The following is a 27414-nucleotide window of genomic DNA, read 5'->3' as shown; positions in this document are numbered from 1 at the left end:
TTGATATATAGTTATATTAAATTAAATTAAATTGAAGAAATAAGAATAAAAGAAAGAAAGAAAGAAAGTAAAAAAAAATTTTTTGGGCAAAATTAAAGACGTTGAAAAAAGTGAAAAAGTGTTTATTTATATAAATAACTATTTCAAGTTTTCTTCTTCTACTTCTTCTTCTTCTTGTTGCTATTTCAAACTGAAAAATTTCTATTGGTTGGAAACAAAAAAAAAACAAAACACAAAAAAATATTTACTCTTGTTGGGCTATATGCAGGATACAGTGTCACGTTTCAACCGGTAATAAGGAACATGACTGACCGGTTGATGTTGATGTTGATGTACATCAGAGAAGGTCATTTAATGGGTTATACCAGCCTCAACTTATTTTAATTTATCACTGTAACTAATTAGAAAGCCCAATTTGTTTTTTGTTTTTGTTTTTGTTTTTTTTTTTGTTTTTTTTTAACTTTGAAATTTTAACCGTATTGTATAGTGAGTTGTTTGAATTATATTCATTTGTAACAACAATATTAATAGACAGAGAGTGTGTGTACTATTATACTTTGTTCTTATTGACTTACAAAAAAGTTATTCCGAATTGTTCCATAAAAGACAATTGACTAATGACTAAAAGAAAGAAAGAAAAATATGCACACACACAGACAATGTGGTTTATTATAGATTGTTAGTTAATTGATGACTATTAAAATTGATTCTATTGGTAGACCCATCCATTAATTACTTTTTGTGTAGATTTAAATATAGATCACACCGATAACACCGAAATATGGGACTGACTGGTTCTATATATATATTACGCGGATTATGCACAAGTTTTTCAAATGAATTGTTTAATACACACTTTCAAACCCCGACCCCCCGAGCCATATTCAATTAACTAACATCATACTACTACATCAGTCTATTAACAATGTGATTAAATTCAACACTTTACAACTTATTTTACTACTACAATTGGTGACACCTCAATCAGATAAATCCATCTCTTTCTATTACAACTCAACAACAACCAAAACAAAACAAAACAAAACAAAACTCTATTTTAAATTGTTTAACAAATCTTGAAGATTGTTGTTGTTGTTGTTGTTGTTGTTGTTGTTGTTGTTGTTGTTGTTGTTGTTATTATCCGTTATTGATTCACTTCGTTTCCGTTTTAAGTTTTCTCGTGAAGGAGTTCTTGATTCATTAGGTTGTCTAGTTTTAAATTCTTGTCGACCTCTCGGACTTTGACTTGGTGATCTTGATTGACTACGAGAATAACTTCTTGACCGTGAATAACTACTACCTGAAACACTTCTTGAATAACTCCTACTTTCCGAGACACTTCTTGAATAACTTCTTGATCTACTTCGACCACGATCATATTCTGGTTCCGGTAAATTATCTAATACATATCTCATTTCTTCAGTTAAAACTCCTAATCCAATAGCCGTGAAAAAATTAATTGAGAATCTAATTGAATCTGCATCTTTCTCATCAACATTAATTACGGGGAAAATCCCGACAATATAAGGTTTTAAATATTCATCATTAATTAATCTTTGTTTAACTTCATTTATTCCTAATTCTTCAATCATTTCTTGAAATATAAATTTAAGTAAAATTCTTTTACCTGGATTAGTATCTTGTTCAGTTAATTTAATATCAATCCATGCTTGATCTAAAGCAATTTTATCTGAAGCAAATAAATGACCAAATAATTTACCTAAATTTCTTAATGCATTAGTTTCAAAATTTTCAATTATATCATAATAATGTTTAAATAATTTAATAAATATTTTATGCCAATAATCATTTCTTGATACTAATTTCTCAATTATAATTCCATAATATTTCAGATAAGTTTTCTCTTGTGAACAACATTTAATTACCATATCTACCAAAATTTCATTATCATTTGATTTGTTATTGTTCTTGTTCTTGTCCTTGTTCTTGTTCTTGTTGTTGTTCTTGAAATTCAATTTAAGTAATTTATGAACAGCTTCATCAGATGACATAGATGACATAATTGTTAAATATACTGTTTTCTGATATTGTAATAATTCTGATTGTGACATATCAGTTATTTCTTCTTCTTCTTCTTCTTCTTCTTCTTTTTTAGTATTTTCACCCAAAATTTCTTTCTTTAATTCATTATATTCATTTTCATTATCTTGATAATTTCCATCTATGATGAAAACATTTAAATGATCTTGTGAATATAATTTATCTTCTAATGTAATCACATGAGTTTCTTTATCTTCTTCCTCTACTAAATCTAATCCATTTTTTATAATAGGAAGAGCATTTTTAAAATCATTTCGAGCCAATTTAAGTATATATTCAATAGATTGTTTATTCCATAAATTTAATTGATTTTGTCCATCTTGATATAAATCTTTTAATCGATTTAAAATCATTATTAATGCTGTATTTGAATGTTTAAATAAATATAATCCAACATGTTTCAATATTATCATGGCCAATTCAATATTATTATTAATATTTGTACTTGGTATATTAGATTCTAATAATATTTGTAATATTTGAAGGATTAATATTTCATTTAATACTTGTTGATTAATTAATTGACATAAGAATATAATTGATGATTGAGTTAATTTTTTATGGTTATTAAGATAATTTTTCTTAAATTGTAAGATAAGTCTATTGATTAATAATTCACCAATTTCAGGTATTTTAGAATTTATTATACCAATAAGACTAGCATATAATTCAACTTTGTTGTTGGTATTAGTGATTTGTTGTTTCATTATTTCTCGAATAAATAATCCTCGATATCGTAAAAGATTGACTTCAAATAATTGTAATACAATTTGTTTGATATTAGAAGGGGTTAATTGCCGTAATAACTGTTTAATGGTCTTTTTAGTTTCAATCCATTGGGTTCTTTGATATGATACATCATATGTATCAGGTTTAGTTGTAGAGTTGTTCATGGTTGTGGTTGTGGTTGTGGTTGTGGATGTGGTTGTTTAGGAGCCTTGGGCTTTGCGTGAAAATTGTTGGTTTATGCGACGTTTGTGTCAGGGAAATAGCACCTTGATATAGTCGTGCGTATTAGATCAACAATAGTGAAAAATTTTCACTCATCGAGAGCCAGGAAATTAGTATAAAAGAAAGAGAAAAGAAAGAGATTTAGGATATTTTCTACATAGAGAGGGAGCTTCAATAGAGACATTTAGTGGGCGTATAACTTCATTTACTCTGTTTCTTGTTTATTACAAATATAACCGATCGTGTACTAGGACTAATTCTCACGAATAATCCGTGTATACTAACAAAAATCTCCTCTTCAATAAATTTTTTTCTTTTTTTCTCTTTTTTTTTTTAATTCTCTTCGATGACTTGACCTTCTTCATTATCAATATTATAAATATCCCCCCCCCCCCCCCAAGACTCATATGTTAAGATCTAGGCAATATATAAGATCTATTTGGAGTCGAAATCTCCATGAAACCACTACACTTTGTGGGAAACAATTACTCAATAAATTACGTGATGATATTGATCCTTTAACTATACGGAAACATCATAATCATAATCATCATCAACGTAAACTCCAACGTAAGACCCACAATGAAGAATTTGAAAATAAATCTACTACAAGTTATAATCTTAACGGAGCTCTTAAAGTATTACAAAATCAGTATGATTCAGTAACATTTAGAGATTATAATAATAAACCTATAGATATTCAAAAATTAACAACTCAACAAATCAAATATTCATCATTAACATCAAAAATAATTTTCAAAAATTTAATGCAAGTGAAAAAACTTAGTGGACGACAAATCAATCGTAATTTAGCTCTTGCATTATTAGGAACTGATGGGAAACAATTAAAAGATTCTTATTATATATCACAAAATGTTAAAGAATTATTGAAAATTGATGATGATATTGAAAGAGCAATGTATTTATGTCAAATATCTGATAAACAATGTAGTATTGTGGCTCAAAATGAAATTTTATCATGGTTATTATCAAAAGGGAAAATTAATGAAGCACTTAAATTATATAGTAAACGGAAATCAAGTGGTATACCAACAAATTTACAAACTTATGTTATATTATTTCATGGAATTGCTAAATCTATATCATGGGATGGTGAAAGACAACAATCATCAAATATTAATGAAGAACTTTTCAATAGAGTGGAGAGAATTTTTAAAACTTGGCGATTAGAATTAGTCAATAAATCTGAATTTAAATCGAAAAATCAAATTAATACTGTTCCTATAGAAGTATTTAATGCTTGTTTAAGTGTATTAGTTAAAGATTTCCGTGATGAACAATTTAGAGCTTGGAATTTTTTCAATGAATTAATGGCTAATCCTAAAGAAAATTTACCATCAATAATACCTGATTCTAAAACTTTTACAATTTTTTTAAAAGGAGTTAAAAAATATTTTGATCATGAAATGGAAGAAATTATGAATAAAACTCAACCCATTTCTCATAATGAACGTATAATTAAATTATTAGATATTGAAGCTGGTCATATTAAAACATCACAAAAAATTTTCGAAAGAGCTAAATCATTAGCCATGCCACCTAATATTGTTGATACTGATACTGATACTGTTAATGATGATAATCAAGAAATAATTTCTTATAATATTCATAAATGGTATAAAGAAAGAATTGAATTAGATTCACCATTAATTACTAGTTATGTTAGTCTGTTATGTAATGGAGGAGTAATAACTACTGATTCAGGAATTAAAACTAAAATTCCAATAGGTTCACATTATTTATATAATGAAAAAGCTATTTCCATATTAAAACAATCATCACCAGAAATCAATTCATTATTAAAATTTATCAAACAAGTAACTAAAGAAAAAGAAGAAGGCCATATTGTTGCTAAGAAATTATTTAAATCTAGAATTGATAAGAAAATCAATTTAGTAATGGAACTGGCTATGAAATCTAATGTGAAATTAAAATTTAATGATAAAATTAAAGATTTGGATCCTTATAAAATTGCCAATTTAATTAAAGATAAAAATTTTAATCCTGATATAATTATTCCTTCCAAAAATAATAAAACTTTTAAAAAGTTAACACCAATTCCATTAATTGATTTCACTAGACATGATGGAATAAAAAAAAATTGTTTACCTCATGGTGGATTGACGAAATTTTTATTGATGCCATTATTTGATTCATTAACTAATATGGGTAAATTAAATGAATTTGTCATTGCATTTTGGTATTCCATGATTCGATGGGGTGGGATAAATGTTAATTTATCAATTTTCAATAATAAACCTAATGTTTTAAATGGTGTTTTCATTGATTTGCCAGAAACCGCCTTATCAAATAATGGGAATAAAGAACCAGATCGTTGTATAATTGATGAAGTAACTCCAGGGATTTTCATTAATAAAATAAATGAATATGGAAGAGAAAAAGGATTAACCAAAACTCATTTAATTATAGAATTATTTCAATCTTTAATATCAAAAGATTTAAATTCTTCTAAAAATGGTATACAAATTCAATTGAAACATCTTACAAGAATTTGGTGGGTTTTACATGATGATTTACAATATTATAATGCTTTTAATTTGCATAATAATAATAATAAGAAGAAGAAGAATAACAATAATCATCATCATCATAATTTAAGATATATTCAATTAGAACAATTTTTTAATAATTTAATTTCATTTAGTGATATAAATTATCAATGGTCAAAAAATTTATTAATGTCAAAACCTATACCTGATGAATTTATTGAACAAATAAATCAAATCATTATTAGCTTACATAATTTTAAATGGTTCAATATTATTAAAGATGAATCAAAAAAAATTTATTTTTATAAATTAATGTTAAAATCAACAATTAAATTATTAATTCCTAAAAGATTTATCATTAACAATGGTAGTACTTCTATTAAAAGGAATGGAAATTATCCTAAATTAATGGAACCAGAAATTATTCGATATTTATTTATAAAATTATGTAAAACTAAGAATTTAACTGATAATAATGTCAAATTATTAATTGGTCTTAAAAATTTCCGAAATGCAAAACCATGTAATGAAGAAGAATCTAAAAGATTATTTATGGAAACAACTAATGCTATTTATGATGCTATAGAAATTGGTGATACAAAATTCACTAAATCTGATAATGAAGAGAGTAAAACTGGTGAAACTGGTGAAACTGGTGAAACTGGTGAAACTAATGAAAATAAGTCAGTTGAAACTAATAAAGATAAGTCAGTTGAAGCAGTGTAGACTAAGAAGAATAAGGAGAATTTACATGTATATAGAGAAATTACCTAGATGCCTTTGATAATAGCACAATACCTTAAACCAATGAATACGTTCAACTTTAATTGTAATAATAATAATACATTCTATATAATGATAAGCAAACACTATATAGTTAAAAATCTCTCTCCACTCTCCACTCTCCCTTCTCCCTTCTCCCTTCTCCCTATACGCCTTATGGAGCAATTCTTGTTAAACATCTAGGAGTCATACCTACTTTTTCACAATTCTCATAATATTCTTTATATTCAACAAGATCAGTTTTATCACGAATAAATTTCCGAAATCTATCTCTCCAAGAATGTAAAGTATGTTTAGGACATTTTCTATACATACTATCATAAAATGAATAAGGTAAAGCTGAAGAATCAGTATTTGTTGTCTCCATATATTTTAATGCATAACAACAAAGAATATAATCATCTTGTGGGATGAATTTATTTTTAAGAGTTCCTGGCATTTGATCAAGTCCAATTTTAATTAAATTCCCTGCTTCATCATAAATTAATTCATCCATATCATTAGTTTTATAAATATAATTTAATCTTGATTCCAAATGTTTTCTAAATCTTGATCGAATTGAATTCCCTGTATGTCCTCTTAAAGGTTCTAATTCAGCTAATTTACGATAAAATTTTTGTGATTGTCTAAATCGAGGTTTCCTTCGAACTTGTTCAAGAATAAATTCATCTTGTTCTATAGTAAATCTATGACCCGTTGATCCACGTCTACTATTATAATTATGATTGATTTGAGCATTAGGAAATGCACTTACAGTACGACGATTAGGAGGAGGAGGAGGAGGACCAACCATAGAGCTTGTACTTGTTCCTTCTATTGGTCCAAACAGTGATGATATACCATTAGTCAAATCACTATGAAATTCATCAATTATTGATGATGCATCAAATGGGGCATCTTCAGGATTCCCATAAGTTCCATAATCAATTACTGGAAGTAATTGATTTTGAGCAATACAATCATCAATAAATGTTAATTTGATAAATCCAATCAATTCTTCATTATTACTTAATGGGATAATTGAGGGGAAATATTTTTCAACTAATACACCTCCATGAGTTATTATTAAATCTCGATATTTATTTCGATTAGGTTCATCTTCAGGAATATAAAAATACATTGATTTACCATCTTTATCAATAAATATTGGTTTAGGAGGTGACCGGTTTGGTCGATTTGGTATGGGTATAGATTGTTGCAGTTGCAGTTGCAGTTGCAGTTGCAGTTGTTTTCGTTGTTGTTTTCGTTGTTGTCGTTGTCTTGTTGCTTCTTCTATTTGTACTCGACGATAATATTGTAATTGTTGTTGTTGATGCCCTGCGGCTTGTTCATCAGCATTTCTTGAAGCAACTTCCGACAAATCCGTTTGATATTGTCCATCATCTTCAAAAGATGAATAAGAATAACTCATACCCTTTTGGTTGCAAAAGACAAAAAGAAAAAGAAAAAAAGAAAAAAAGGGAACTATGATATTTGGATGTATGGATGTTTGGATGTTTTAATTTAGTAATTGTAATGAGGTGAATATCACAATCAGGGGGAGAATGTTTTGATAATTAAGAGTAGTGTGAAATGGTTAAAAAAAAAAAAACAAGAACAAAAAACAATGTGTGCGACAACAACAACAACAACAACAACAACAAAAGTCATGAGAAGTAGACAACAACTTGTTCTTTCCTCTTCCTAAGATAATAAAAAACAACTTAGTCTCAAGAAATTGTCATAGTGAAACAGTCATTTATTCCTGTTTCAGGCATAGTGATGATGTTGGACATATTGAGAGATTTAATAAATTAGGATTTATAAATTAATGAACAATTTAACTTATACTTGTAAGGATCAACGACTAGTGTCTTGATTCATTAGTATGTAAACTATATAAAGATATGTGGTGAGGAGGAAACCGTAGTACTTAAGTTCTCTCATTTGATGAGTAGATATGTATGATACAACGTGATATCACCTACAATGACAATAGCATGTGTTATAATAATAAACTATTGGTAAGAGCACGTGTAAATATGGCTCTATCTAATGGTCGTCACATGGATGTGAATTACTATTTAGAATGAACAAAATAAAAACAAGAGAAAATCACAACTGTTGTTTCTAAAGTTTTCAAGAGAATTGGGTTTCTTCATGATGGGGAACTATTCATTTTCCGTAACCATATACAGTGTTATTATTTCATCCAGGTCGTCTCTAAGTTGATAGTTTTATTGGATCTGCATTGCACACAGAGTTAGTTTGTCTTTGATCATTTGTTATAGATGATTTCAAAGATTTTAACTCTTACCTGTGGAAGTCTTAAATGACTAAAATCATATATATCCACATACATATGTGTGTTATATGTGATTATTAACATTTCCTCCAATAAGAGTTTTCTCTGATACTAGATTGATGGAAATTACTTAATAGGATTTTTTGGGTGGTTTTCAACCTTATTGTGGATGGAAACCGCTTTAGATTATAGTTTTACATGAATATACAATCAAATCATTTATTATACATATATATATATATATATATATATATTGCTTAATCTTTGTAATTGGATAAATTCAACTGATCTGTAAGAAGAAGTAGATGTTTGGGTTCCAACGAAAAGTGATTAAACAACTTGAGTGGAAAAAGGTTTTCTTTGGCCTTGCCAAAGAAAAATAAACACCCAAAACCCCAAACCATACATTTCCCCATCCCTATCCCTATCCTTACTTTTAGCAAAAATGTTAAATCCAGTAATATTTATTAAAGATCCTATCAAATATGATTATTCACAATTTATTATTTCTTTACTTCCCAAATTTATTAATTGTAATCGTATTGATTTAGTTATACTTTCTCAAATCAATGAATCAAATCAATTGAATGATATCTTATATTTTTATTATCAATTAATTCGTAACCATAAGGATGATGAAAATGATGGGTTTATGTTTGATTATCGATTTGAAATTAATATATTATTTAATTTATCACAAAAGAAATTGAATCAATTATCTTTAAATAATTGGAATCATGGATATAGTATTAATGAATTATCTTTGTCATTGTCAATACCAATTACTCAAATATCAAACATTGAAATCCCTCCAATAATCCAATCAAGTTCAAATATCGACAATGATAATGGTGCAGTGACTAGGAGATATTATCAACAATTTAAAACTACAGCTGTTGGAGGAACATTTGATCATTTACATGATGGTCATAAAATTTTATTATCAATGGCAAATTTTTTAACTTCAACAAAATTAATTATTGGTATAACTGATGAAAATTTATTAATTAATAAAAAATTTAAATCTCAATTACAAAATTATCAAAATAGACAAAATTTAGTTATAAAATTTATAAATTTATTAATTGAACCTGAGAAATTTTTTGAAATTTATAAAATTAATGATATTTGTGGTCCAACTGGTTATATAAATGATATTGATAATTTAATAATATCTCAAGAAACTAAATCTGGTGGAGAATTTGTTAATAAATTTCGTAAAGATCATGGATTTAAATTATTAGATATCACAATAATTAAAGTCATAGGTGGTGGTGGTGGAGGAGATGATAATGGTAATAATGTTGATGAAAAAAATTCATGGAAAGGGAAATTAAGTTCAACTGATATTAGAGAACGAGAATATAATCGATTATTGAATCAAAAATCTTGAATTGGTTTGGTTTGGTTTTATCAAGTATGGTTTTAATATACAATTTTACAACAAGATAAATATATATAAATATATATATATATATATATTATATATCATATAACTTGTAGAACCTAATAAACAACAACAACAACAACAACAACAACAACACTAAGCGAACGTATTTTCAATGATGTTTCTTCTTTTCCTATTTGATTGATATCCCTTTTTCAAATAATGTTTGACGTTTAGGATTTCTATCAACATTATCAAGAGCCAAACTATACCGTTTATTGGCAACTTCATCAAACAACACTAAAGTATCATCTTCCAAATATCTGATTCTATTATTATTATCAGCTAATGCAAGTCTAGTTTTATCAAATGCTTGTTTCCCTAATCCTAATTTTTTCCTTAATCTTTCCTTGGTTTCACTTAATAATTCATTAGGGAAAATTATAAAAATAAATGGAATCCCATGATGATAATTATTACTTTTATGGAAATGAAATGAAGGTAAAAGATTTAAATTTTTACTCCATTTAATACTTTCTAAATATTCTTCATGAACTGATTCTTCCATTATTTCTTCATCAATTTCTTTATCAGTAAATCTTTTATACATATCATGATCACATAAAACTTCAACTTCAGCTGGGAAAATACCACAAAATAAATCAAGATCATCAGGTATAGTACTTAATGCCGCATCAAATCTATGTAAATCATAATACTTGTGATTATGTCCTGACCAAACAAATAAATGTGGTAAATCTTTTTCAGATACATTGACCTTGTGTAAAACTTTAGTAACAACATCAGCTACAGTACCACGTTTAGGTACTAATACTTCTAATACTTGATATTGTAATAATGTTGTTAACCAATGGATTTTAACTGCCTTTAAATTTTCATAATCTTTTAATGGAATATTAAGTATCTCATATTCAAACTCAACAATTTGATTAACTGATACCGTTTTCGGGAATAATTGTGATAAATGATGACTGGTCTTTAATGGGAATCGTTGTCCTTGAGCATTTAATATAAATATTCTTAAATATAAAGGATCACAATTTAATCTTAAGGCAATATCTCTAGCTAATTCTTGATAACTATAATTTGTAGAAATCCAAAAATCAAAACTTTTACTCAAATTTTTCGCCAATTGAATTTCTTCATTAGTTGCTTGATTGTCTTTCTCAATATTATTACCATTGCCGTTTCCATTTCCATTTCCATCTCCTCCTCCTTCTTCTTCTTCTTCTTCTTCTTCATCATCATGAGCTATAAAATCAGAATCCTCTTCATCAATTTCTGCCTTGAATGGTCTAACATTAACATGCAATCTAGTCAACAAAAACTTGTAATAATCTTTCAAATCTTTATATTTCCCATTTTTGTTGATTTCTCCTGGATTATCAACTTGAACAGTAATAATATCTCCACTACTCAATTCATGTTTTTCAAAAGTTAAATTACAATCAATTTTTTCAACTTTAGATTGAGATAATTCTTCATAAAGTTCTAATCCAATATTTTTTTCAAATCCAAGTAATTCACGTATTGGATCCACTATTGAATCAATTTTATCTTCCTTTGCCACAGTAATATGTGATAACCCTCTAATCTCTTGTGATACAGGATCAAAATATTTTATAAATATAGTAACATAATTAGAATATTCTTCAGTATTTTTGAATTCAATATCTGGATGAACATTAGTGCCAACAGAATCAATTTTACTAAATACTTGTTCAAATGTAAAATTCTCGGGTTCAATATATGAATTATCTTCATTTTTAACCAATTGAACAACATTCTTAATGTCTTTATTCAATTCTTCAACGTAAAACACCATTTCATCATATTTCCGATTAAATAATTTCAGATAAACATTATTTATCGTTGAATTTTGGAATTCTTCATTAACAGGGGCATCCAACCTATTGGTGTGGTTATTTCTATGACAAATAGCAGCTAATCTAAACAACTTGTTATCAGCACATTTAATTGTTTTACCCACTTCTTCAACCAAGTGTGTGAAGGTGCTATCTTTTCTTACTTTCAAAGATATTGGATCACATTCAGTTCCACTCAAAGACTCATCATAAAACTTGTTATTTGTTGGATCTAATGCAAGATCAAATCCAAGATTTGCATTGAATGTGGAAGAAGTTATCAATTTCGCAGTTGTATAATACAAAGCTTCTTGTCTTGCCTTTTCCAATTTTTCACGTTCCTCAATTTCAAATTCAATTTGTTTAGGGATATGTTCTGGAATAGCTGAATTGATAGTCTTATCATCTACTGGTAATATCTTGTCTAGTTCAGATTCACGATAATAAACCAACATATATGCTGACGTTACTCTTCGAACCATATGTTCTTGTTGTTCAGGTCTAGTCATTTGTTGTAATTGTTCTTGAGTCAAATCGATAGCACCAAAATTTTCCTTGAAAACTTGAGTTTTAGTAACTTTCCAAACTTTATCATCATCGAATCTTAACCAAGTATTGTCATTGGCATTTGGTTTGATCATAGCATAGTAATGTCCATTAGAAATACTACCTTGATGCACCAACACACCATGCAATTTATAATTCCAATTTTGGTTTTTTACGTCTTCTGATAAATCTTCATCAAGGTATGGTTTCAAATCAATTTGATCGGGGAATTCATAAAAATCATCAATCTTAACTAAATCATCAACCATAAAGTCATACTCAAAACGTTTCAATTGTAAATGCAATACTGGTGGGAATGATTCAAATACCACTCCCTTCTTGGCGTCTTGATATCCGTGTTCTTCACCTGCTTGGTATTTGTTTTCACCTTCTAACATTTCAATCTCGATATAATTTTGGAATGATTGTTCGAGATTTTGAAACCCTTTCACATTCAATTGAATGTCCCAAAAATCTTCCACCCGGGATGATTCATATGGAACATTTACACATTTAATGTATGATTTCATTTTCCCAACAAATATATCATTTAATGCTCCTTCGATTTTCGATCCTTTCATGGCAGTTTCCAATCTATCCATTAAAATACGATTCAATTCCTGTACATCGTGTTGTGTGAATGCATCTGAAGAATCCCAACCAAAAGATTTTGTCAATTCTAATGTCCCCACTGGATCATTTGAATTGGTCAACAAATAGAAAATTCTTTGCAATGATAAAGGTACACCAGCAGATTTCAGATCGGTGGGGATTTCATACACCAATTTTCTAAACAATTTGGTGGTGAAATAACTTTGTAATAATGAATTCAAATAACATGTAGCCCCTTGATTGTTTAAACCAACATATCCAGCATTGACCTTGGAATCGTAATCTAAAAATGAATGCCATAATACTCCGGTTGAAGAGTCATCTATAACTCGAACAAACCCGGTAATATTTAATTTATTATTTTCTAAAATGGCATACATTGATGATTGATTTCTTGGATTATTGACTTGTCCTAACTGTCTCAATTCTATCAATGAGCTAAACCCCCAATCAGTTTCATTTTTACTAAATCTATGGTGACTTTGATTTGGTAAATGAGCATCCGGATGTGCTGGATTCCAAATATCCAATCCAAATTGAGCACAAACATACCAATTTTCGTCTAATGGTTTGCCATTTTCATCAGTTGGTGGATGAGGTTCCATATATATTGATATACTATTGTTTTGTGAGTTACCACGAGGAAATAATAAAATGTTCCATTCAAATCCACCACATTTAAATCTTGGTGATCTGACTTTTTCTTCCTTTAAAATTTGCATCCAGTCCTTTATTTCCCAAACATAATATGTTTCATCTTTTGTTGGATAATCTTGAATTGGTTTCATTAGTTTGGTTGCAAGGGCATTAAAATCATTAGCTAGTGGGAAGTTACGAATGAACTTTTGCGGAGCAACAGTATTTCTATTAGGTTCGGCATCAATTATTTGTATGTCATCATCGTCCTCCTCATCTTCATCATCTTCCTCATCTTCTTCATCATCTTCAATGGTGATGTTGTTGATATTGTGGTGATGGTTATGGTTGTCATCATCATCACCGGTCATATCAATTACTTCGGGACTGACTATACCATGGTTTTCAAATCCATTTTCATTTATAATTTGATTTGTTTCCACATCTATTTCTATTGGTTGTGGTTCCTCAGTGGTAACATCTGGTGGATCAATCACGTCTTCTTTCAATTGTTTCTTGGAATCAGGTAATTCCTCAACATTTATTGATGAAGCCACAGAATTATTGTTATTATTTGTTATCATATTCTTAAAACTCCTTTTAGACCCAGAATCAATTGAGCTCAAGTTTTGATTATTGTGTTTGCCGTTCACTTTTTTAGGTTTTACTTTATTCTCTTTGACAAAATTGGATATTCACAAAAGTGAAAAATAATACTAATATCAATGGGGTTCCCTTTGTAAAAACTGTTGGATCAAATTAAAAAAAAAGGGGGTGGTGGTGGTAATTTGCGTTAGAATTGGATAATTTTAAAAAGAAAAAATATAATGTTCAAAGTTCAATCACAATAGGTTTGATTGATTGATTGATTGATTGATTCGATTCGATTCGATTCGATTGATGTAGTTATATCAATTGATATAATAGATAGTGGTTGATAAAATCAAGAAAGAAAGAAGCCAGAAAAATAGAAACTTGTGGAATTTAATTACAAAGAAAATAGTTAGGAGGATTAATGGGTGGGTGCGTGTCTGTGGGTAAAGAATGGCAATTTAATTAATTAACCCCCAATAACACTTTCGCTTATTAATGTTAATTAAACAGTTATTGCTGTTATTACATTTGTAGTATCTCTATTGCTTAACCATCTTCTTGATTGATTGCCTACCACCACCACCACTCCATAGCCACAATCATATTCCTGGAGACTGATATACAAATTGAACACGAGTGAATGACTATTTATGTGGAGCAACTATATTGCTTACGTAATTTTTTGGTACTAGTACACGTAATTTGATTTTGTTGCATGATTGGAATTGGAATTGTCAACTAGTATCCGATGGCCATGCCAGGTTCAGTGCAGTTTAATCAATTAAGTATGAGCTTGTTTGTTGGAGGGAAATGCGGTTGTGAGTACTTTTAGGAAGATTGTCAAATAGGATAAAACGAGTTTTTTATGTGGTATCGTCGTTTGGTTGGTTGTTTTTGGTTGAATACTTCTGCATAATATGACTTAAATTGTGTTTACAGAAAGATTAACAAATCAATAAAACAAGTTAAAACCACTAAAGACTATTATTAAAAGAGAAATGATAAATACAACAAGATCTATAAATGATGGCAAATTATTTACAAAAGGAAGAATTTGCAACCAAATAAGAAAAAGTTTAGATTTGTGGTGATATTTTCTTTTTACAATGTACATTCAAGTTAATCCAACCGAAATTGAAACAAGATTGCACCCCCCCCCCTCAATAAAACGGATCATATTATGCTTTAGGAGATAAAGATTTATATGGACAGTCTATACCATACTAAGTATCCATTAGTCTCTGCAATTTGATATTCAATTAAAAATAGTTCGGATTTAAGAAGTGATTAATTTAACCTCATTGGCAAGTATCATAGTTTTAAAAGTTAGTCTACCAAGAAGGAAATATCAGTTGATTGTTTGAATTATTGATAATAGGAACAAATGGTAAAGAGTTATTGAACAAACCTTGAAAAAAAAAAAGCCCAAGCTCATCTCATCGCTTTAAATAATCGAACATCGGGGATTAATTAATAAGTGGGTTATCAATTTTAATTTTGTACATTATTCTCTTTAGGGATAAGATTACATGCATTTAATTTGAAATTTTGAAAGAATTTTCTTAGTATTACTATGGTTAGGGAAGGAAGCAATCCGAAAATTCCGTCACTTTCAACATGTACATACATACATACACACACCACTACCACACTGCAGAATATGAGATGATGATACATATTTGTTCAAACACACCTCTACTAACTGTTACTGAAGGACATGTTTTTATCTTTCCCATATTTGTAGTTGTAATGTGTTGTTGTCGTATCCTTTTTTGGCTTAATCTAATAAAAAAGGGGGAATCAACACACACAAACACATTTGTTTGTTTGTCACTTGATCTCCTAAATGTTTCAAAATTCAAACATCCACTTTATCTTCCCGTTTTTATTATTTTCTAATTGGATGAACTACAATTTAGTGTAAGAAATAAAAAGAGATACAATTTAAAAACCCTTAAAGTTCAATTTAAACTTAATTAATAATGAAATGATCGGTCGAGGTTAATTTAGAGTGAGCAAATTTTTCAAATTTTGTTGAATAAGATGAGTCTAAGGCATATTTGCATAAAAAGAAATAGGAGTAAACGCTAGTTGTTGTTGTCGTAGGAGGTGTAAATGTACAAAAGGTAAAACAACCGTGGGCTAAGAAAAAGAAACCAAATCAGGAAAAATAGAACACGAACATTTTTGAATGTTACTCGTCACAGTTCCATTTATGTGTTCATTAAGGGAATGAATGAATAGAAGGCCTTCTTACCCAATCGCCTCACATACCACATAATCAAGACATCTTACAATAGGTCTAAGCCATAATAGAGAATTTGGATCAAGTCGAAGAATACATTCTTGTCCTGGGGGGAGGTCTGCGAGATAATGTATGTGAAGGAATAATTGACAAGAGTATCCAATTCATTGATAAGGGAAGAAGAAACAATGAATTTTTTTTTTTTCTTTCTTCGGTTATATAATGGTAGTGGTGGTAGAATACTTTGATGCCGAATAAATTAGTTGCATCAACTGCTTAACCATCACATCAAAAGAATCTAGACTTGTTATATAGAATTGTGATAAGTTTAGATGTTGCAGCAGCAGCAGGAGCAGTAGCAGCAGCAACAACCTATAACAGAAAGAAGGAAAGTTTATATGTACTAAGTGAGTACAAAGTAAGGTAAAATGTAAATAAGTAGAAGCTGGCTAGTGAGTGAGTGAGTGAGTGAGTGAGTGAGTGAGTGAGTGAATAGGTGGTGTTGTTTTGAATTTTGTGTTATGTTTTAACTGCAACTAGGTAGTGCGTATTCGTCTAATTTATAAACAATAACTAAGAGGAAGAAATGGTCGTGTAATAGTGTTGAAATTCTAAAGGATTTTAAATTTCCCACCAATTAGATTAGATTATAGTATTATTGAGTTTTGTGTAATATACACATTTCTACTTAACCTCCTTCAAGGATTTCTTGTGTTGTGTTTGTTTATTGTTTGAGATTAAAAAAAAAAATTTTTTTTTTCTTCTTCCTTTCTCTCTCTCTCACTCTCCTTTCGCCGCAATTACACGAAACATTCTTCGTTTCTGTTTTCATTATTTTCCCACGTTATTTATTTTTCTTACTTTATTTGGTTTCGTTGTTGATTTTCCATACAAAACTACAACCATTTCCTCCCACTCTCTCGTTATTTATTTTTTTTTTTTTTTTTATTTCAACTTCTTGTTACTTTTTCTTTTTCTTTTCTTTTAAAAATCAAGCAAACCAAAGTTATATTCTATCAGTCTTTCCTTACAATCCTTTAGAAGTAACTTTATTCGTTCTTTTTTTTAAAAAATAAAATAAAACTACTAGATACCCAACTATTATAGTTTACAAATGTTATTCAAGTCTTTCGTTACTTTTACAGTTTTAGCCAACGCTTTGGCCGCCCCATTGGCTCATCAACATCATCAACATAAAGAAGAAAAAAGAGCTGTTCATGTTGTTACTCAAACCAATGTTGTTGTTGTCACTATTGGTAATGGTGAACAAACTACCACTTTTTCTGCTCCAACTGTAGCTGCTGATTCAAGTGTTAGTGTTTCTGTCAACACTCAACCTCCTCAAAACCATCCAACTACTACTCAAGATGCTGTTAGTGCTTCTACTGCTCCTGCTTCCACTGATGGTTCTGCCGCTTCTCCTTCTTCTACTGAATCTGGCTCTGAACCTTCAAGTGGTGTTGGATCTGGTGGTGCTAAAGGTATTACTTATTCTCCATACTCTGACAATGGTGGATGTAAATCATCATCTCAAATTGCCAGTGAAGTTGCTCAATTATCTGGATTTGATATTATTCGTTTATATGGGGTTGATTGTGATCAAGTTTCTGCTGTTTTAAAAGCTAAATCTTCATCTCAAAAAATTTTTGCTGGTATTTTTGATGTTGCCAACATTGAATCTGGTATTAAAACTTTAGCTGATGCCGTTAAATCTAATGGTGGTTGGGATGATGTTTACACCGTTTCTATTGGTAATGAATTGGTTAATGCTGGTTCTGCTACTCCAAGTCAAATCAAATCTTATGTTGAACAAGGTAAAAAAGCTTTACAAGCTGCTGGTTATAATGGTCCAGTTGTTTCTGTTGATACTTTTATTGCTGTTATTAATAACCCAGAATTATGTGATTGCTCTGATTACATGGCTGTTAACGCTCATGCTTTCTTTGATGGTCACGTTGCTGCTGAAGATTCCGGTGCTTGGGTTTTACAACAAATTCAAAGAGTTTGGACCGCTTGTGGTGGTAAAAAGAATGTTTTAATTACTGAAACTGGTTGGCCATCTAAAGGTGACTCTAATGGTGTCGCTGTTCCATCCAAGAGTAACCAACAAGCTGCCGTCAGTTCTATCAAATCCACTTGTGGAGACTCTGCATTATTGTTCACTGCCTTCAATGATTTCTGGAAGGCTGATGGTCCATACAATGCTGAAAAATACTGGGGTATTTACTCCAACTAAGCAAGAAAAGAATAACTCTGCTGCTTACATCCATATCTCGTTGAATCGTTGTTTGTTTTTTTGCAAATAACAACAATTAAAACAGTTCTTTACTTTTTATACTCTACTTCTTTAGTGTTTTTTTTAGTTTTATTTTTATTTACAAGTTTTTTTTTACTACATTGAAATATATAAATGTGTTTATACCTACTATACCTATTAAAGGAATTCGATGTGATATATAACCACGTTGAATTGGGTTGATTCCGTCTTGGACTTTAAAATAGAACGAGACTCAGAAATCATCCAAGATTATGGGTCCCTGGTTTAGTCAAAATTTCATTTCATGTTTACAGTTTTCTTTCTTCCATTGTATATAATCATGAATAATTGTGTTATTGTTGAAATTTTTGCAATTCAGTTGTTCAATGAAGTTACGCAAAAAAGAAAGAATTACTTAACATGAACTACATATATATTTGCCTAGACCTGTTGTTTTGATTTTGATCTAAATTAGAACTACTTATAGCAATTATAAGCCAAAAAAAAAAAGATAGCGATTGCTCTCTCTTTCTTTAGCCAATGGTTGTAGTTGTAGTTGTAGTAGGTTAAATAGTTACTAGTTACCAGTGTTGCAGAAACCAAGAAATCTTGTATTATAGATAGAAATTAGATCAAAAACTTATCAACGTGACTAGCAACGAAGAAAAGGATATTTATAAACCATAAGTGTGGATAACATCTGTAACTACAGCAGCACAAATATTCTATCAACTTGGTCTCTTAAATCAAACCAATTATTACCTATAAAAGAGAAAAAGAAAGCTTTGAATACTGATAAAGAACAGATAGATAAATAGTAAACTTTGAACTGGTTTTATAAAAGATAATTAGCCCCTTCCCCCCCCCTTATTTTTTGCAGCCGTAGAATAATTCTTCTTGCGACGGGGTGGTCGTTATAAACACGACTTATTTTCTTGTGACGAGTCAACACCAAAAAGATTTTTTTGTTACTCATATTCCTTGCGTTGCTTTCTGGTGGTACGTATTTTTTTTTTTTGAGAGATCAGTGAAAAATTTCACCACATTCCCACCATAGCCACACCCACAACCACAACCACAACCAGACACCACAATGAAATTATCTACTATCTTTACTGTATTTGCAGCTACAATTGCCACTGTAGCTGGTTACGAAACCACTGGTTCTAAACAAACCGTCGATATTCTTATTGATTATGTCATTAAAGAAACTCCAGAATTATCTCAAAACGACGTGGCCAATTGGGAAAATGGAGACACTGTCACTCTTCAATACGTTGTCAATAATAATGAAGAAACCGAAATTACCGTTGTGGGTGTTACTGGACAATTTAAAAACCCCATCAATAATGAAATTGTTACGAATTTGACTACAGGGAAAGTTGGTCCAATTGCTGTTCCACCTGGTGAAGCAATTAAATTTGATCAAAAAATTAATGTTGATTTAATCCCGGCTAATTATGAATTGATCCCTCATGTTTTCATTGCTCAAGATAGTTTAATTAAAGTGATTCCATGTCGTGGTCAATTGGCTACTATTGTTGATGCTGCAGTTTCATTTTTCGATCCCAGATTGATCTTTTTGGAATTGGTATTGTTAGTTACTTTTGCTGGGTTATTATATGTTGGTTATGAAATTTGGGGTAAACAATATTTCAAAAGTGTTGCCCCAGTTAAAGCTAAAAAGACATCTACTAAAGCTTCAAGTCCAGTTGCCAGTGCAAGTACTTCTGCTGCTACTGGATATGATACTAACTGGATTCCAGAATCTCATTTAAAACAAAAGAAAACCAAGAAGGTTAACTAAGAGATAGTATTTGTTCATGTGTATATATAAGTTAGTGTGATTGATTTAAGAGTAATATGCGAGGCACCTATTGACCGAGGTTGATTAGCAATTCTTGAAGTGCTCATGGTTGATGGTTTCCATTTTAACCTGCTACCTATATATCTATTCAGTAACCGTATAGTAGATATAACTGTTTTTTAAACAGACTGTAAAGCCTTGGTTTTGCATATGTCCCATTTTTTTTGGGTACAGAAATTCACCCCCCTATATCTTTAGTGTAATTGCAAAAAAAATATTAGCCAACCAAACATCAATTCTTTGCCAAGAACGATGATAGAGTATGTCTTTCACCCTATAACTAGTTAAGATAATGCCCTTTTTTTCTAACAACAACAACTCCATCAAAAGTAAACCTAGCGTTATACGTAAACGAATACGTTCGGAATACAAATTTGCAAACTCATTTACACCTTTTTTACTAGAGCAGCAACCACATAATCTGGAACAGCGGCTATCTTCCCAATTACCTAAAATTCCCCTACAATTAGGACAAAGCATTCTTGAATTCATTGATAGCTTTCCTCTAGCAATAACAACACCGCCGCCACCGCCACCACCACCACCACCAATAGAAACCTGTCAACTGGGAATAGATTTCGGCAAAAATATACTAGTAAAACCTAAATCCTCGGCCCGCAAAAAATCTAAATTGAAACAACAGCCACATTTCACATTTCTATCTCGCCATCGTCGTCCGCCCCACCAAAAGAATGATAATAATAATGACAATGACCAGGACGAGGACGAGGATGAAGATGATAATAATTATCAAATTGGAAGTTCATCTTCTATACCAAGTGATGTAGAAGAAGTTCAATTGGTGTATAATAAATCAAACACTCCAAAATATCTTGGTCAATTCATTAATGTATATCTGGATAATCGATTAAAACGTCAATGTAAATCATGTCCTGCCATGTATACGGATTTAAAAGGATTTAATCGACATTATGAAAGTAAACATTTATAAAACATACAGAGATAGAGAGAGAGAGAGATAGGCTATTGAATTATACTAGAATTGGAAATTAATTCCATTGAACAGGCTAAATTTTTTTTTTTCTTTTTTTGGAGCCTTACCATTATTTGGCTTTGGAAGTGGTAATAATATGAAATGACGCATATTGATTGCTATGTGTTTATTTACTTTGACTAATTTTAAATTGGGGTGGCAAAATATATTCAATTGATATAAGCAATTGATGCCTCGTGTAAAGATAAGTGTCCCTAGGATTAGAAATGTTCATTTATTGTTTAATGGCAACAAAGAGAAGAAGAAGAAGAAGAAGAAGAAGTGGAGAGATGAGATTTAAGGTTAAATTGATAGGAGTTCGGATAAAACGCAATTTTTTTTTTTAACATCCGATAAGTAATCGTATCGGAACTTTAAACGATAATATTAAAATGACAGGAATTATAACATACATTAATGTACATATGTTTTAGGTAATCCGCACGAACTTACGGACTTACTATCGGGTGTTTGTAAAACCGTGCCTCTCTCAAGTGCCCTCCCACACCTACTCACTCACTCCACTGACTAAAATTTCACCAGAAACAAGAAATGGAGAAATAGCTAATCTTCTTTTAAGATTATAATTTTTTATTGTCCGTTTATTTGCCACCAAGATAATCCCAACCCATTCCGACATTTTATACTTTTTTTTTAATTATTGATATACTACTGGTATTCATATTCAGCTGTTTGTTGTTGTTGTTGTTGCATTTTCATTTGGGACCATGACTAATTAATTGCGTCTCATTTGCTTGCCCAATTTTTTCAGCCTCTTTTGTCACATTTCTTAAGAAGAAAACGGCAAACGGAGATATTATTTGAGTGATGGCACACGCACAACTAAAATATCGATAACTGCGAAGATGATGAACTCACTAAACACACCCACACACAATCATATATAAACCTTGTGAAAAAATTATTATTATTATTATATATACTTCATGAATTAACCACAACTTTGTTTTTCCCTTTTCTTTTTTGGGGGGATTATTCTATATATTTATTCTTTTTATTTTCCTTTACTGTTATTACTCTATTCAAGTTCTTTAATTTTTTTTTTTTTTTATTTTAGTTAAACTATTTTCAACAAGATGGGCCCTCCACCACCACCACCACCACCACCAAATTCAGATGCTCTTGAAAATCAAGAGTTACTTCAAAGACAGAAACGATTACTAAGTTTCATGCTATCGAAAAAAGTCCCACCTGTCCCTACTGAAGATGAAAGGAAACCATATCCAGCAAGTTCTGCCAATATATTTTCCCGAATGTTTTTTTGGTGGTTATCACCAGTGATGAAATCAGGTTATAAACGAACTTTACAACCTGATGATTTATTCTATTTAACAGATGATATTAAAGTACAACATATGGCCGATACATTTTATCGTTATATGACTGAAGATATAGCGAAAGCTCAACAACAACATATTATTGAAAAATGTAAAGAAAGAGGTGAAACATTAGAAAATTCATCAGTTGATTCAGATACTGATTTACAAGATTTCAAATTATCTAAATTTCTTACTGTATGGGCTTTAGCGAAAACTTTTAAATGGCAATATACTTGGGCATGTATTTGTTTAACTTTAAGTAATGTTGGTCAAACCACATTACCATTATTATCGAAAAAATTAATTGAATATGTTGAATTAAAAGCTCTTGGTCATGAAACTGGTATTGGTAAAGGAATAGGTTATTCATTTGGTACAGCAATAATTGTGTTTGTTATTGGGGTATTTATTAATCATTTCTTTTATAGATCCATGATTACTGGTGCTCAAGCCAAAGCAGTATTAACTAAAGCACTTTTAGATAAATCATTTAAATTAAATGCTGAGGCAAAACATAAATATCCTTTAGGTAAAATAACTTCAATGTTAGGTACCGATTTATCAAGAATTGATTTTGCCCTTGGATTCCAACCATTTTTAATTGTATTCCCAGTACCAATTGGCATTGCTATTGCTATATTGATTATTAATATTGGTCCTGCTTCATTAGTTGGAGTAGGGATTTTATTTGTATTTATGATTGCCATTGCCTTTTCTACGGGGAAATTATTTGCTTATAGGAAAAAAGCCAATTTTTATACTGATTCAAGAGTTAATTATATTAAAGAAGCTTTAACTAATTTAAAAGTGATTAAATTTTATTCTTGGGAACCTCCATATCATGAAAATATTTCTAATGTTCGTAAAAAAGAAATGAAAATCATTTATCATATGCAAGTATTAAGAAATATTGTTACATCATTTGCCATGTCATTAACATTATTTGCTTCAATGACAGCTTTTTTAGTACTTTATGCTATTAGAACTCATGGTCGAGATCCAGCATCAATTTTTTCATCACTTTCATTATATAATACTTTAACTCAACAAGTTTTCCTTTTACCAATGGCTTTAGCAAGTGGTGCTGATGCATTTATGGGGATTTCTCGTGTTGGTGAATTTATGTCTCAAGGTGAAATACCTAAAGGAGAAAATTCTATAGAAGCAACTCCAGAAATGAAACAATTGATGGAACAAGAAGATTTAGCTATAGAAGTAGATCATGCTGATTTTGAATGGGAAACTTTTGCTGATGAAGAAACCCCTGATGAGAAAAAAGCTAATAGTAAAGAAGAAAAAAAAAAAGAAGAAGAAGAAAATCATGTTGATGTCATAACTTCAACTCATGAAGTTACTAGTGAGAAATCATATTCTAAAGAAAATGGAAATTCAACAATAGCTAGTAGTAAAGACACAGAAGTTGAAGAGGAGGAGGTTACTTTTAAAGGATTAAAAGATATTGATATTAAAGTGAAAAAAGGTGAATTTATTGTTATTACTGGATTAATTGGTTCAGGTAAATCATCATTATTGAATGCTCTTTCTGGATTTATGAAACGTACTAATGGATCAGTCAATGTTAATGGATCTTTATTACTTTGTGGATATCCTTGGGTACAAAACACTACTGTTAAAGAAAATATTATTTTTGGATCAGAATGGGATGAAGAAAAATATAATAAAGTAATTTATGCTTGTTCATTGGAAGCTGATTTAGAAATATTACCTGCTGGAGATAGAACTGAAATTGGTGAACGTGGTATTACTTTATCTGGAGGTCAAAAGGCTAGAATCAATTTAGCTCGTGCTGTATATGCTAATAAAGACATTATTTTATTGGATGATGTTTTAAGTGCAGTTGATGCTCGTGTCGGGAAACATATTATGAATAATTGTATTTTAGATTTATTGAAAAATAAAACAAGAATATTGGCTACTCATCAATTATCATTAATTGGTTCTGCTGATAGAGTTATTTTTTTAAATCCTAATGGTACTATTGATGTTGGGAAATTTGAAGAATTACAAGCAACTAATGAAAGTTTTAGTAAATTAATGGCTTACAATAGTGAATCAAAGAAAGAAAACGACGAGAAAGAAGAAGAAGAAGAACAAGAAGAGCTACAAGAAGAGAATGAATTGTTTGGAGATGAAGACCCATTAGATGATGAACTTGAAGAAGAAAGGAAAATGATTCAAAGACAAGTGACTCAAAGAACTCAACCAGATGAAAAAGATGAAGAAGATGAAGAAGGACGTCATCGTGAATTTAATGTTGATAAAACTGCTGATGGGACATTAATTGAAGCTGAAGATCGTGCTGTTAATGCCATTAGTTTGAGTGTTTATAAAGAATATCTTGTTTTAGGATCAGGAAAATTTTCACCTTGGGTTATTGTTCCAATTTTATTAACTTTTATTGTCTTGGCGACATTTTGTCAAATTTTCACTAATACTTGGTTATCTTTTTGGACTGCTCATAAATTCAATCAACCAGATAAATTTTATATTGGTATTTATATTATGTTTGCATTTTTATCATTTATTCTTTTAACATTGGAATTTATTGTTTTGGTATATATTACCAATACTGCTGCTGTAATGTTGAATGTAATGGCAGTGAAAAAAGTTTTACATGCCCCCATGTCATTTATGGATACTACCCCTATGGGGAGAATTTTGAATCGTTTTACTAAAGATACTGATGTTCTAGATAATGAAATTGGTGATCAATTAAGATTTTTCTTATTTGTTTTCGCCAATATTATTGGAGTATTAATTTTATGTGTTATTTATCTTCCTTGGTTTGCAATTGCTATACCATTTTTAGGATTTTTATTTGTTAGTATTGCCAATTATTATCAAGCTTCAGCAAGAGAAATTAAACGTTTAGAAGCTATTCAAAGATCATTAGTTTATAATAATTTTGATGAAACTTTAAGTGGGATGATTACTATTAAAGCATATCATGCAACTGAAAGATTTGCCTTGAAAAACAATTATTTGATTGATAGAATGAATGAAGCTTATTATATTACTATTGCTAATCAACGTTGGTTAGCTATTCATATGGATTTTGTTGCTGCTCTTTTTGCCTTATTGATTGCTTTACTTTGTGTTAATCGAGTTTTCAATATTAGTGCTTCATCAGTAGGTTTAATTGTATCATATGTTTTCCAAATTGCTGGACAATTATCCATGCTTATTAGAACATATACTCAAGTTGAAAATGAAATGAATTCTGCTGAAAGATTACATACTTATGCTCAAAATTTACCAAAAGAGGCTCCTTATATAATCACAGAAAATACTCCACCACCAAATTGGCCCAATAAAGGAGCCATTGAATTTGATAATGCTTCATTAGCTTATAGACCTGGATTACCATTAGTTTTAAAAAATTTGAAATTTAAAATTAATCCAATGGAAAAAATTGGTATTTGTGGTAGAACTGGTGCTGGTAAATCATCAATTATGACAGCATTATATCGATTATCAGAATTAGAATCGGGGAAAATTATTATTGATGATATTGATATTTCAACTTTAGGTTTAAAAGATCTTCGATCAAAATTATCAATTATTCCTCAAGATCCAGTATTATTCCGAGGATCAATTCGGAAAAATTTGGATCCATTTAATGAACATTCTGATGATAAACTTTGGGATGCATTAAGACGTACAGGATTAATTGAAGAATCAAGATTAGATATTGTAAAGAAACAAATCAAACCAAAAATTGAGAATAATAAAAAAGATGATAAAAAGAAAGAAGAAGAAGAAGAAGAAGAAGATGATGATGATGATGATGGTGTTGGTTCAACATTACATAAATTCCATTTAGATCAAACTGTGGAAGAAGAAGGATCAAATTTTTCTCTTGGTGAACGTCAATTAATTGCTTTTGCTAGAGCATTAGTTCGTGATTCTCGAATTTTAATTCTTGATGAAGCTACATCTTCAGTTGATTATGAAACTGATTCTAAAATTCAACACACAATTATTAAAGAATTTAAAGATTGTACCATTTTATGTATTGCTCATAGATTGAAAACAATCATTAATTATGATCGAATTTTAGTATTAGATAAAGGTGAAATTAAAGAATTTGATACTCCTTGGAATTTATTTAATAGTGAAAATAGTATTTTCCAACAAATGTGTCATCGTTCAAATATTACTGAACAAGATTTCCAAGAAGCTACTGGATTTTAGTAGTAATAGTAGTAGTTGTTGTTGTTGTATTTATTTTATTATATAGTTTAAATTAATAGAGATTAATACCTTAACTTGATTTACAATTGTAACACACACCCTATAAGATATTCCAATTTATCCTGATAATAATAAGCTATAAAAAAACCAAACTATACTATACTAAGAAATGAAAAAACAACAACAACAACAACAATAACAACAACAACAACAATAACAACTTTT

The 27414-nt window shown here is 29.9% G+C and overlaps 9 protein-coding genes across 9 annotated transcripts, besides 1 other annotated feature; 6 read left to right on the top strand and 3 right to left on the bottom strand. All coding sequences in view use genetic code 12, as the record gives it.

The window, feature by feature from the left end:
• Positions 1-1052: 1052 nt before the first annotated feature.
• Positions 1053-2954, bottom strand: CD36_24140 (complexed with CEF1 protein 22, putative; the record flags this gene model as incomplete). Its single annotated transcript, XM_002418843.1, has 1 exon — positions 1053-2954. The coding sequence occupies one exon, from the start codon at positions 2952-2954 to the stop codon at positions 1053-1055; it is 1902 nt and encodes a 633-aa protein (XP_002418888.1).
• A 64-nt stretch (positions 2955-3018) lies between these two features.
• Positions 3019-3298: a mobile genetic element.
• Positions 3299-3419: 121 nt separating this feature from the next.
• Positions 3420-6269, top strand: CD36_24130 (conserved hypothetical protein; the record flags this gene model as incomplete). The annotated part of the gene is made up of 1 exon (XM_002418842.1): positions 3420-6269. The coding sequence occupies one exon, from the start codon at positions 3420-3422 to the stop codon at positions 6267-6269; it is 2850 nt and encodes a 949-aa protein (XP_002418887.1).
• Positions 6270-6480: 211 nt separating this feature from the next.
• Positions 6481-7737, bottom strand: RAP1 (DNA-binding protein RAP1 homologue, putative; the record flags this gene model as incomplete). Its single annotated transcript, XM_002418841.1, has 1 exon — positions 6481-7737. One exon carries the CDS (start codon positions 7735-7737, stop codon positions 6481-6483), a length of 1257 nt encoding a protein of 418 aa, XP_002418886.1.
• Positions 7738-9055: 1318 nt separating this feature from the next.
• On the top strand, positions 9056-10003 carry CD36_24110 (pantetheine-phosphate adenylyltransferase (PPAT), putative; the record flags this gene model as incomplete). The annotated part of the gene is made up of 1 exon (XM_002418840.1): positions 9056-10003. One exon carries the CDS (start codon positions 9056-9058, stop codon positions 10001-10003), a length of 948 nt encoding a protein of 315 aa, XP_002418885.1.
• Positions 10004-10190: 187 nt separating this feature from the next.
• Positions 10191-14261, bottom strand: CD36_24100 (deubiquitinating enzyme, putative; the record flags this gene model as incomplete). The annotated part of the gene is made up of 1 exon (XM_002418839.1): positions 10191-14261. The coding sequence occupies one exon, from the start codon at positions 14259-14261 to the stop codon at positions 10191-10193; it is 4071 nt and encodes a 1356-aa protein (XP_002418884.1).
• A 3369-nt stretch (positions 14262-17630) lies between these two features.
• On the top strand, positions 17631-18752 carry MP65 (cell surface mannoprotein, putative; the record flags this gene model as incomplete). Its single annotated transcript, XM_002418838.1, has 1 exon — positions 17631-18752. The coding sequence occupies one exon, from the start codon at positions 17631-17633 to the stop codon at positions 18750-18752; it is 1122 nt and encodes a 373-aa protein (XP_002418883.1).
• A 1114-nt stretch (positions 18753-19866) lies between these two features.
• Positions 19867-20580, top strand: CD36_24080 (hypothetical membrane protein, conserved; the record flags this gene model as incomplete). Its single annotated transcript, XM_002418837.1, has 1 exon — positions 19867-20580. The coding sequence occupies one exon, from the start codon at positions 19867-19869 to the stop codon at positions 20578-20580; it is 714 nt and encodes a 237-aa protein (XP_002418882.1).
• Positions 20581-20892: 312 nt separating this feature from the next.
• CD36_24070 (hypothetical protein) lies at positions 20893-21592 on the top strand (the record flags this gene model as incomplete). Its single annotated transcript, XM_002418836.1, has 2 exons — positions 20893-20900; positions 20971-21592. The coding sequence occupies 2 exons, from the start codon at positions 20893-20895 to the stop codon at positions 21590-21592; spliced, it is 630 nt and encodes a 209-aa protein (XP_002418881.1).
• Positions 21593-22731: 1139 nt separating this feature from the next.
• CD36_24060 (oligomycin resistance ATP-dependent permease, putative) lies at positions 22732-27189 on the top strand (the record flags this gene model as incomplete). Its single annotated transcript, XM_002418835.1, has 1 exon — positions 22732-27189. One exon carries the CDS (start codon positions 22732-22734, stop codon positions 27187-27189), a length of 4458 nt encoding a protein of 1485 aa, XP_002418880.1.
• Positions 27190-27414: the final 225 nt, after the last annotated feature.

This window comes from Candida dubliniensis, chromosome 2 (genome assembly GCF_000026945.1).
Source record: "Candida dubliniensis CD36 chromosome 2, complete sequence".
NCBI lineage: Eukaryota > Fungi > Ascomycota > Pichiomycetes > Serinales > Debaryomycetaceae > Candida > Candida dubliniensis.
Note: the sequence above shows the minus strand (reverse complement) of the source record. Positions and strands in the feature narration are given on the sequence as shown.